Source organism: Neovison vison, chromosome 13 (assembly GCF_020171115.1).
Source record: "Neovison vison isolate M4711 chromosome 13, ASM_NN_V1, whole genome shotgun sequence".
Classification (NCBI taxonomy): Eukaryota; Metazoa; Chordata; class Mammalia; order Carnivora; family Mustelidae; genus Neogale; species Neogale vison.
Genome location: NC_058103.1, coordinates 103,799,668 through 103,812,295, shown reverse-complemented (window position 1 = coordinate 103,812,295; position 12,628 = coordinate 103,799,668). Strand labels below are relative to the sequence as shown.

The following is a 12,628-nucleotide window of genomic DNA, read 5'->3' as shown; positions in this document are numbered from 1 at the left end:
CCTAAGTAGGACAAGGAATTTGAGTTTTTGCTTCTATATTGTGAGAAATGAGAAATACTTCAGTTTTTTTGGCACATGCCTCTTTGCTGTTAAGAAATATGTTTTCAGTGTTTTCATAGCATACTTTGAAAAGTAGAGAAAAAATATATATGCATATATATGTATGCACATCTATATATCTATATATGTGAGTGTGTATGTGTATATATATACTAAATATACATAGTATGTGTATAATATATATAAATTATATTTATGACATCTCACTAAATACATATATAAATATATATACACATATATAGGTATATATATTTTTTTTAATGTGTAAATTCTTAATGTTTTCAACCCAGTGGTTTAATCTTCCACTGTTTCTAGGCAGACAGTGATGGACCAGAATTTAAAACCATTCATGACAATACAAAACAGAGACTTAAGGTAAATATTTTCTAATTCACTATAAGGCAATGTTACATTAATTATTAAATCTAGGTTTATAGCCTTCCTCTTTCTCCACATCCTTACCAACAAATAATATACTTTTTAAGGGAATTTTATACATGATTATTTGGCCTAGTGCTGATGAAAGTATTAAACATTTAAATTATGTATTGACTTTAGGATTAGAATAAAGTTAAGCGTGAAGCTAAAAGCATGGCTCAGTACAGCTATTGCTTACAATACATTTAAGCTTATATAGTCTGTCTGAAATGTGATTGGCCTAAGGCCTGTTAATACTTCCTACATTTTTCCTTAAAACCCACCAATTAAGGTCAGAGTTAGAGTTGGACATGAGAGGGGGCAGAGTGTTGGTTTATTGTGTGGTTGAGATTAACATTGTAAGAATGAGTTCTTTAGAAAAAAAAAAAAAAAGGACTTTAATTGATCTTTTTCTTAAATGAACTATTATTCAACATATACTTATTTGTATTTGTTGAAGCTTATCATAAAAATGTCACCAGATCTGAAATCTGTCTTTCTAATTGTTCATTATCTTAGGTTTCATTTTCATCCTTAGACTTAGTACTTCATTTGGAAGCTTTACTGTCCTTCATGGATTTTTTATCATCTGCTGTTCCATCCTCTGAACCTTCCTTTTCTGAGAAAGAATCTGAGCTGAAACCACTTGTGGGGGAGTCCAGAAGTATCGTTGTCAAAGCTGGTATTTACTTTTGAGTCATGGTCTAATACTTTCTTTTTGAACTTTTAGTAATCATATGATAACTTATATTTTCAAACTAAGACAAATATTTAATCCTTAATATGACAGCTGCTCTGACAGATTAAGTTAGTTTTAAAAGAAAGCAAATTTTATCCCTGTGGTAGGGATAGGATAATTTTGTGAGGGATTTAAAATATATTTTTAAAATGAATCATGTATTTGTATTTGATTTCACTGCCTATCTTTTATGGAAAATAAAGTACGTACTTTGCACTGATGTCTCTCCAGCCTTCACTTCAGTGCAAGTAAGAACAGAAGAAATTAGAATATGAATACTGTCATGCATAGTACAAAGTCCCATTTCTGTCAGTCATGGAAACCTACCTGGTGATCAGTGATTTAAAATGCTTTGCAGGGCACAAAAGGAAGAAGATCATGGAAGAGACAGACTCTGGTTTCTAACCAAAACTGAGTTTAAATCACACACAGCTATGGGCACATGTTCCTCAAGCATATGGCTTGTGCTATGAATTAGATATGATGTCAAGCTGAGTGAACATGCACCTGTTTTTAAGCCAATGTCATTTAAATGATTTTTCTTTTGTATTATATAATATGAATATCTAACATATAATTTAATTTTCAGGCCATTACCTGTTTGAGTGACATCTGTATTACTGGTATCTTTAAAGCATAAAACTCTTAGTAATATTAGATCTGATATAAGGATCAGATTTTTTTTAACCAGGAATCAGAGCAATACTTTTACTATAAACTAGAGTTAAAGAGTTTTATTGTTGTCTTTAATGTACTTGCTATATTAATATCTGGAAATGCTTCTTTATATAACATGCATATATACATACACATTCACACACAGTTGAATAAATGAAAGAGTGATGTTTAAGTTCACAATAAACTACAAAAATTATTAATCCAAAGAAACAGTCTTCCAGTTATGCTGTATAGTTGATTTTAATGGTTTGATTATATTTTTATGGTTTGATTTACATCTTAAAGGAAAAAAAGTCACTGTTATCATTAAGGTGATTAAGGACTGATGTCCTGTGCTTTTACAGTATTGCAGGAAAAGGTCTGTTTCCCTCAGGCCAGACAGCCCTCTAGAAAAATAAATACTAAATTTATCAGTTAAGACCTGGACCAAAGTAAATTAAGGGAATCCTTTGATTGTGGTTCTTACACACACACACATGCACACACACTATAAATTTTTTTGTTTTTTTAACTTAGCCCTTTATATTTATGTCTCATAGACCTGAATTTTTTTTTTCCACAAGAAAAATTATAGGGAATTTTCCATCTAGCAAACTGTACTTTCAAGTAAAGTAATAGTAAGGGTTGCCTTTATTCTTAAGTTGGAGGGGAATATGCTAGTTTCTGATTGGCCTTTGAAAATTGGGTCAAAATCCATATTAATTATATTTATTCCTAATAGAAGACTTTTTTGATTCTTCATAGTTCATAATGTACCTTTTATGAATTTTACATTATCTAGTCTGTTGTTTCATCTTTGTACTTTGCTAATCACCAGTTTTCTATTATTTTTCAGTATCTGGCAGTACTTCTCAAGATGACGTGTTTGATTTAAAGGTTATAGCTGAATTAAATGCATTTAATATCTTTGTCTGTGATCAGAAGTGTAACATTGCAGATATTAGAATACATGGTAAGTAAAGATATTCCTTGGTGTAGGTAGTTCTCTTTCTTTACATAGACCTCCAGCAAGAGTAAGCTTGTATATGGTAGATTTCTTAGGAGTCATTGTTTTGTTTGCTTATATTGAAAACTTGCACAAACTTTTCAAAGATGTACTTGGAAATGTTATACGTGACTTTCTTATGATTCACAGCTAACATGAAACATTTATAATGTATTTTTCAAATTTTAGAATAAATCTAAGGCTTAATTGCTTATGTTTCTTTTGTATTTTCAGAATCATATAACCTTAATTTAAACTGAGGAATTAATATTTACAACACCTCACTAAATAAAGAAAATGTAACTATGTTTATTTCCCTTGTCTTTTGTACATATAGAGCATCAGGCTAGAAGTACCTAAAAGAAATTTTGTGTTATTCATCAACAGCTTGATAAAAGGATAGGTTGTATTATACCATGGATTCTTGAACCAATCTGCCAAGATTCAAGTTTTGATTCAAGCTAATATTTATTAGCTGACCTTGAGAAAATTAACCTTTCTGCATCTTAGTTCCCTATGGAGGTAGTTGTAATAATTATTTATGGGATTGCTGTGATAGTTAAAATAATTATTTGTAGGATTATATGTACATTTACATATACTTAGAAAAGTGGTACATGGTAAGCACTTGAGAAAAGATTTAAAAATAAGTACTGTTCAACAAATATTAAACTAAGTATTTCGTGGGTGGCATGGTACTAAGTTGAGCTTATTAGTGGTTCTTAGCTATAGGTATTCTCTTTTACTGAGGAGCTATTTTAGAAATCATTATGCCTTCAGAAATTATGAGAATAACCAAAATGTTTTGGAGAGAAAGATCGTATTTTAGATATTATTTATTGTAGAATGAATATTCATCAAATTATATTCATTTATGCTCAATTATCAAAGCATTAGTTTTCATAATAAATGCTTGTGAGATGGCTGTTTAAGAAACAGTGTGTGTCTTTCTCTATGACCACTTGTGATGTTGTCAATGCATAGGTTATTTGTTTGGAGACCTGTGATTCTCTTTGAAATTTAGTTTCTTTTGGGGCGCCTGGGTGGCTCAGTGGGTTAGGGCCTCTGCTTTCGGCTTGGGTCATGGTCCCGGGGTCCTGGGATCGAGCCCCGCATCGGGCTCTCTGCTCGGCGGAGAGCCTGCTTCCCCCTCTCTCTCTGCCTGCCTCTCTGCCTACTTGTGATCTCTCTCTGTCAAGTGGATGAATAAAATCTTAAAAAAAAAAAATTTAGTTTCTTTTGTCTTTAAAATTTCCACTTTTATGTATGAAACACCTGTAGCAGTTAAAGATATTGTAACCTTTATTAGGCATCTCATACGTAGAAGTTGATACCTTAAATATGTGTAATAGTAATTTTATTCATTAACTATCTTGGTAGTATATTTTTTAACTTGATTAAATACCACTGAATTGGTTCGCTTGGATTGGGTGAAAAGTTTGTAAATGTTTTGTTTCCCGTAGGAATGGATACCTCTATTTCTGTGAAGCCAAAACAGACCGACATGTTTGCCAGACTTAAGGACATAGTAATTACGAATGTTGACTTGCTGTCCATTCACAAAAAGGTAATTAAAAAATAGGTTTCAGGAAAAGGAGGCTGTTCAAGATGGCAGGGTAGGAAGATCTTGAACTCCCTTCCCCTACAGCCATAACAATTCTAGAGCTACAAGTGAGATAATTTTCTCTGAAAAAGTCTGGAAAAGTAGATGAGTAGCACCTCCACAACCGAAGATAAAAAGGCCACATCGAGATGAGTAGGAGAGGCAGAGATGTAGTCTTGCTGCCATAGCTTGCAGGCACCCTCAGCATACACAGGAGATGCCCCTGGAGTGCCCGACTCTGGTGTCTAGGTGGGATTGTGCTTCTAGGCCCCATTGGTCATGTCCTGTTCAAGACCATTCCTTCAATGGGAGAGGTAGCTCTTTCACCTAATACACAAAAACAAACACAGAGTATCAGGAAAAATGAGGAGGCAGAGGAATGTATTCAAATGAAGACAAAGGCAAACCTTAAAACACAAACAAAAAAAACCCTTCCATGGATCAAAGATAAGTCGTTTTCCTGATAAAGAGTTCAAAGTAATGGTCATAATGATGCTCACCAAACTTAAGAGAAGAGGGATGACTAGAATAGGAACTTCAACAAGAATATATAAAATATATGAAAGTACCAGATATAAGTCATAGAGCCTAAGAATACAATAACTGAATTTAAAAAATATACCAGCAGGGCTCAGCAACAGACTGAATGAAGCAGAACAGATCTGTGAGCTGGTAGACAAAACAATGAAATTTACACACACAGAGCAGCAGAATAAAAAAAGAATTAAAAAAAAATGATAACTTAAGGGGCCTATGAGACAACATAAAGTAGAATAATATCCTCCTTATAGCAATCCCCAAAGGAGAAAAGAGAAAGGGACAGAAAGTCTATTTGAAGAAATAATGGCTGAAATTTTACTTAAACTGGGAAAGGGACTATCTCAGTAAATTCCAAATAAGATGAACCCAAAGAATGCAACACTAAAACACATTTTAATTAAATTGTCAAAAATTAAAGAGGATCTTAAAAGCTGCAAGAGAAAAAGAACTTTAGTTAAAGTACAAGGAAAACCACATAAGGCAGTCAGCAGATTTTTAGCCAAAAATTTGCCAAGCCAGAAAATGGCATGAGATATTCAAAGAACTGAAAGGAAAAAACTTTGAACTAAGAATACGCTACCTGGCAAGGTTATCATTTGGAATAGAAGGAGGGAGAAAAAATTTTTCAGACAAACAAAAGCTAAAGAACTTGTAACAATTAATTGGGATTACAAGAATGGTAAAGGGACTTTTTTCAGCTGAAAAGAAGTGGCACTAACTAATAACAAGAGGGCATATGAAAATAGAAATCTTACTAGAAAAAGTAATTATGTAGTAAAAAGTGGATTAATCACTAATTAAAGCTAGAATGAAAGTTAACAGACAATGGTGTGCCTGGGTGGCTCAGTGGATTAAAGCCTCTGTCTTCGGCTCAGGTCATGATCCCAGGGTCCTGGGATCAAACCCTGCATCAGGCTGTCTGCTCAGCAGGGAGCCTGCCTTCCCCTCTCTCTCTCTGCCTACTTGTGATCTCTGTCTGTCAAATAAATAAATAAAATCTTAAAAAAAAAAAAAAGAAAGTTAATAGACAAGAGCAGTAAAAATAACTATGGTTACAATAATTATTTTATGGATACAAAGGATAAGGTATAAAATGTGACATGAAAAATATAATATTGGGGGTGACAGTAAAAATGTGGAGTTTGGGAATGTATTCAAATTTAAATTTCTGTCAACCAAACAGGCTGTTATCGACATAGGATGTTTTATGTGAACCTAAGTGTAACCACCCAGAGAAACTTATAGTATAGAAACTTAAAGAAATTCTATACTATAAGAAACTATAGAAACTTATAAATGCACTAAGAAAATAAGAAATATAAATAGAACACTAAGGGAAGCCTTCAAACCACAAGGGAAGTGAGACTCCAAAAAGCTGTTAGAGCTAATAAATGAATTCAGTAAAGTTGCAGGGTACAAAATTAACATAAAAAATCGGGGGGCGCCTGGGTGGCACAGTGGTTTAAGCCTCTGCCTTCAGCTCAGGTCATGATCTCAGGGTCCTGGGATTGAGCCCCACATAGGGCTCTCTGCTCAGCGGGGAGCCTGCTTCCCCCTCTCTCTCTGCCTGCCTCTCTGCCTACTTGTGATCTCTCTCTGTCCATCAAATAAATAAATAAAAATCTTTTAAAAAATCGGTTACATTTCTATACAGTATTAATGAATATCAGAGAATTTAGGAAAACAGCCCCACTTACAGGTACATCACAAAGAACAAAATACCTTGGGAAAAAAAAAATGCCTAGGAATAAATTTAACCAAGTAGGTGAAAGACCTGTACACTGAAAACTGTAAAACATTGTTGAAAGAAATTGAAGACACAGATAAGTAGAAACATATTTCATGCTCATGGATTAAAATAATTTATATTGTTAAATTGTCCATACTACTCAAAGCATTCTATAGACTGTGCAATTCATATGAAAATTCCAGTGGCATCTTTTATAGAACTAGAACAATTCTAAAATTTGTATGAAAACACGAAAGACCCCAAACCACCAAAATGATCTTCAGAAGGAACAAAGCCAGAGATCTCATACTCCCTGATTTCAAACTATTCTGCAAAGCTATAATAATCAAAACAGTATGGTATTGGCATTAAAACAGACCCATAGATCAGTGGAACAGACTAGAAAGTCCAAAAATAGACCCATGTACATATGGTCAATTAATTTTCAACAAAGGAGGCAGGAATATACAATGGGGTAAGGATAGTCTTTTCAGTAAATGTGTTGAACAGCTACATGTAAGAGACTGTAATTGTCAATAAAATGGGACAGCTACATATAAAAGCATGAAACTGGACCACTATCTTTATACCATATAAACAATTTAATTCAAAATGAATGAAAGACTTGAATTTAAGACCTGAATCTAATACTCCTAGAAGAAAACATATATGGCAAGGTCCTTGACATTGGTCTTAGCTAAGGTGTTTTCTTAGCTCTGACTCCAAAGGCAAGAACAACAAAAGTAAAATTTTTAAAATGTGACCACATGACACTAAAAAGCTGTATAGCAAAGGAAGCCATCAACGTATCAAAAAAGCAGCCTACTGAATGGGAGAAGATTTTGCAAATTGTGTATCTGACAAACAGTTAATATCTAAAATATGTAAAGAACTCATACAAACTCAGTAATCAAAAAACCAAGCAATCTGGTTAAAAAATGAGCAAAGAACCTAAATAGGCATTTTTGCAAAGAAGACATATGGGTAGATAAGAGACATGTGAAAAGATGCTCAACATCACTAATCACCAGGGAAATGCAAATCAAAAGCGTAATGAAATATCACCGTACGTCTGTCAGAATGGCTTTTATCAAATAAACAAGAAATAACTAGTATTGGTGTAGATGTGGAGAAAAGGGAACTCTCATGCCCTATTGGTGAGAATATAAATTGGTATAGCCACCATGGAAAATAATATGGAGGTGTTTTTATTAACAGTAGAACTTTCATATGATCCAGCAATGATTCCACTTCTGAGTATCTATCTGAAAAAAAAAATTTTTTTTTTGAAAAGATACATCACCGCTCTGTTTATTGCGGCATTATTCACAATAACCCAGGTGTGGAAACAACCGTAAGTGTCCATCAGTAGATGAATGGATAAAGAAGATGTGATTGATACACACACACACACACACACAATAGAATATTACTCAGCCATAAAAAATAATGGAATCTTGCCATCTGTGACAATATGGATAGAACTAGGGGGAATTATGTTAAATGACAGAAGTCAGAGAAGGATAAATATGGTATGATTTAATTTATAAGCAGAAACTAAAAACCAAAACAAAACCAAGCAAAAAGAAACCCCTCAGGCTCATAGTAAATAGAGTAGTGGTTTTCAGAAGAGAAGGTATTGGGGAGATGAAATAAGTGAAGGGCATCAAAAGGTACACACGTCCAGTTTTAAAATAAATATGTCATAGGGACATAAAGTACAGCATGGGGCATACAATCAATGATACTGTATGAACTTTGTGTGGTGATAGGTGGTAACTAGACTTACACTGATGAGTAGTTTGCAATGTAGACCAATGTCAAATCACTGTTGTACATGTGAAACAAAATATTTTGTCAGCTCTACTTCAATTAAAAAAAAAGAAAGAAAGAAAAATGAAAACCAGCTGTGCTCCAAAATAAGATGCCATTATCCCATGAAAAGTTGGGGAAAGTGTTAGAAGATACATCATACAAAAAGCTTATGAATGGTCATTAAGCATATTAAAGATATTCAAAAACACTAGTCATCAGGTAAATGCAAATTAAAGCCACAAGGAGATACATACTCATTTTTTTTTTAAGATTTTATTTATTTATTTGAGAGAGAGACAGTGAGAGAGAGATGAGTGAGGAGAAGGTCAGAGAGCAAAGCAGACTCCCCATGGAGCTGGGAGCCTGATGCGGGACTCGATCCCGGGACTCCGGGATCATGACCTGAGCCGAAGGCAGTCGTCCAACCAACTGAGCCACCCAGGCCTCCCTACATACTCATTTCAATGGCTACATAAAAAATTGACAATACCAACTATTGGCATAGATTGGAGCAACTGGAACTTTTATTGTGGTGGCAATGTACAATTATATAATCTCCTTGAAAAGCAGTTTCAAGCTTCTTAGAGAACCCAATATATATTTAGCATATCGCTCAACAATTCTAGTCCTGTGCCTTACCCCAAGGAAATGAAGACATTTGTCCATGGAAATCTGAAAGTAAACACTCATAACAAGTTTCTAAATTATAACCCCAAACTGAAACCATCCAAATGCCTATCCAGAGAAGAATGGATAAACAAACTGGTATATCCAAACAGTAGAATAGTACTCAGCTATAAAAAGGAAAAAAATAGTGAAACGTGTAATGGGAGTGAATCTCAACATAACACTTCATGAGAAAAGGAAGACACAGAAGAGAACAGATCCTATAATTCCACTTACTGAAGCTCTAGAAAAGACTAATTTAGTAAGAGAGAGCAGATCAGTTGTTCGGATCTGGTTTGGGGGGAGGGTCAGAAATTAGCTGAAGGGGTGGGGCTCAAAGGAACATTTTTGGGCTGATAGGATGTTCTATATCTTGTTTTGGTGGTATTTACATGGGTGGTGTAAATTTGTCAAAATTTGTCAAAGTACGTAGAAAATGAGTGCATTTTATTATATGCAAATTATGCCTCAAAAAATAATTTAAAAATTATTTCACAAAAATTAGAATGTACAGATTAATAGAAACTAAAAAATAAATATCAAAAAATGCTTTTAGAAAAATAATTTCTGTATTGAAATTTACTTTTGGGATGCCTGGGTGGCTTAGATGGTTAAGTGTCTGCCTCCAGCTAAGGTCATGATCCCATGGTCCTGGGATTGAGTCCTGTATCAGGCTCCCTCCCCACTGCTCCTCCCTCCTGTTCCTACACTCTTTCTCTCTCTTTGACAAATAAAATCTTTAAAAAAAAAAACAAACTTAGGTTTGATTTTAATGTTTGACATTTTTATGAGATGTTTATGATTTTTATGTTTGATTTTTATGCCTTTATTCATTTCATTATATATTCATTAGTTGTTGTGTGTCAGGCAGTTTGTTAAGGATTGACCATGAATATGGTTATGTGTTTTCACATTATGTATAGACTAGGTGATTCGTAAGTTATGTCTGGCTGTTTAAGTGATTGATATTTCCTAGATTAAAACAATTTTCGTAGAAGTGGGAAAAAGTTTTGTTAAGTAAAATGTTTTTAACAATTTATTGAGTATTGAATTTAAATGGTGCTTCTTCATATATCAAGGATTTTTTAATAAGGAAACTTGTTTATAATGCAGCTTTTTTCTTGTAATAACCAGTTAATTTAATACTTTTAGGCTGTCTCTATTTTGGGAGATGAAGTTTTTAGGTTCCAAATGACTCTTTATCCAGATGCTACAGAAGGAAATGCCTATGCTGATATGTCTAAAGTAGACGGGAAACTTAGTCTCAAAGTGGGTTGTATCCAAATTGTTTATGTTCATAAATTCTTCATGTCTCTTTTGGTAAGTTTATTTTTTTTTCCAATTTATTTATTTTCAGAAAAACAGTATTCATTATTTTTTCACCACACCCAGTGCTCCATGCAAGCCGTGCCCTCTATAATACCCACCACCTGGTATCCCAACCTCCCACCCCACCGCCACTTCAAACCCCTCAGACTGTTTTTCAGAGTCCATAGTCTCTCATGGTTCACCTCCCCTTCCAATTTACCCAAATTCCCTACTCCTCTCTAACGCCCCTTGTCCTCCATGCTATTTGTTATGCTCCACAAATAAGTGAAACCATATGATAATTGACTCTCTCTGCTTGACTTATTTCACTCAGCATAATCTCTTCCAGTCCCGTCCATGTTGCTACAAAAGTTGGGTATTCATCCTTTCTGATGGAGGCATAATACTCCATAGTGTATATGGACCACATCTTCCTTATCCATTATTTTTAAATGTATTTATTTTTCATTGAGACCTAAATATTTTTGCCTATACATTTGAACTTAGTCAAAATATTTACTAATAGGACTGTGTGATGAACCCTCAGATGCTGAACAGAATATTATAGTGAAGGAAATCCTTTTCATGATGGATAACCAAATGAATTTTTATTATCATTGTTAACCATTCTTTCACATTTCCATAGATATATAATTTAAAAGTACTTTTTTGGTGTATTAATGTAGGCATTTTCAGTGTTTTATGAAATACCCTTAAAGGTATTCAGCTTTTTTTTTTTTCAAGAAGGACTAGTATTGGAATTTACAACTTTTGATTATAATTATGATCAACAAGGCCGTAAAATTATTTTCTTTTAATTATTCTGATGTAACTATCTTGGGCTTAAGAGTTTTAATCTGGGGCACTAGGGTGGCTCAGTGGATTAAAGCCTCTGCCTTCGGCTCAGGTCCTGATCTCAGGGTGCTGGGATCGAGCCCCGTGTCGGGCTCTCTGCTCAGCAGGGAGCCTTCTTCCTCCTCTCTCTCTCTCTGCCTGCCTCTCTGCCTACTTGTGATCCATCGGTCAAATAAATAAATAAAAAATCTTTAAAAAAAAAAAGAGTTTTAATCTGTTTATGCCTCTTTGCAGGACTATTAATCAAGGCTTATAAGTCATGGATTTCTACCTAAACCATGAGAAGTGACAGTTGTTAATATCTCAGAGTATGTCTTTCTAGACTTACACTCTCCATATATACAATGACAAATAGCATCTCTTTTAACTATTTTATTTAGTTTTGCTTTTCAAAGTAAGTGCTTTTTAAAGTTAGTCCTGTTTTATTTTAAGGAAATCTAAATATTAGTCTCTTCCAACAGAACTTCCTGAATAATTTCCAAACTGCCAAAGAAGCTTTGAGCTCAGCTACAGCCCAGGCTGCAGAAAGAGCTGCTTCCAGCATGAAAGACTTGGCTCAAAAGAGTTTCCGCCTTTTGATGGATATTAACTTGAAAGCTCCAGTTATTATCATTCCTCAGTCTTCAGTATCACCAAATGCTGTTGTAGCAGATCTGGGTTTAATCAGAGTTGAAAACAAATTTAGCTTAGTTCCTATGGAACATTATTCTCTTCCTCCAGTCATTGACAAGATGAACATTGAGCTAACTCAGTTGAAGTTGTCCAGGTATAAATATAGAATTCATTTGTATACTAGTGCTAGAAATAGAATTCTCATAAAATCTTTGCTACGGATAAAATACTCTCGTGGTCTATGGTTCTCTTTCCTTATTTTTTATAATTATAAAACCACGACCATTGGTTTTTGGTCAATGGTAATACTAGTGCACCTCAAAGAATCTCTGTTTTGTCTTACTACTTTGGGCATTTATAATGTGATTTTCTCCGTTTTCTAAAAATTTCCTATTATAAAATTAAAATTTACTAAATAACACTTTGATTTATTTTTATTTTTCACTCTGCATATAACTATTTTCTATAGATGTAATAAAATGTAATAAAAGTTAAGATTTAAAGTTATTACTTAAAATGTAATAAAAGTTAAGATTTTTTTTTCCTTTCCAAACATTGTCACATTTGGGAATTCTCAGTGTGAAACCTAAAGGATTATTGAATCCAAATGGGAAAGTGTTA

At 33.8% G+C, this 12,628-nt stretch overlaps 1 protein-coding gene across 3 annotated transcripts in view; it reads left to right on the top strand.

Moving 5' to 3' along the window:
• VPS13C (vacuolar protein sorting 13 homolog C) overlaps window positions 1–12,628 on the top strand; it is a 203,572-nt gene that overhangs the window by 105,207 nt on the left and 85,737 nt on the right. For all 3 annotated transcript variants that reach the window (XR_006381579.1, XM_044229943.1, XM_044229942.1), the window contains 6 exons: window positions 376–435; window positions 997–1,159; window positions 2,730–2,846; window positions 4,343–4,446; window positions 10,385–10,552; window positions 11,857–12,161. Coding sequence is in view for 2 of the 3 variants with exons in the window: in XM_044229943.1 (XP_044085878.1) it covers window positions 376–435; window positions 997–1,159; window positions 2,730–2,846; window positions 4,343–4,446; window positions 10,385–10,552; window positions 11,857–12,161 (917 nt within the window). In the remaining variant the exon portion in view is untranslated. The remainder of the gene's footprint in view (window positions 1–375; window positions 436–996; window positions 1,160–2,729; window positions 2,847–4,342; window positions 4,447–10,384; window positions 10,553–11,856; window positions 12,162–12,628) is intronic.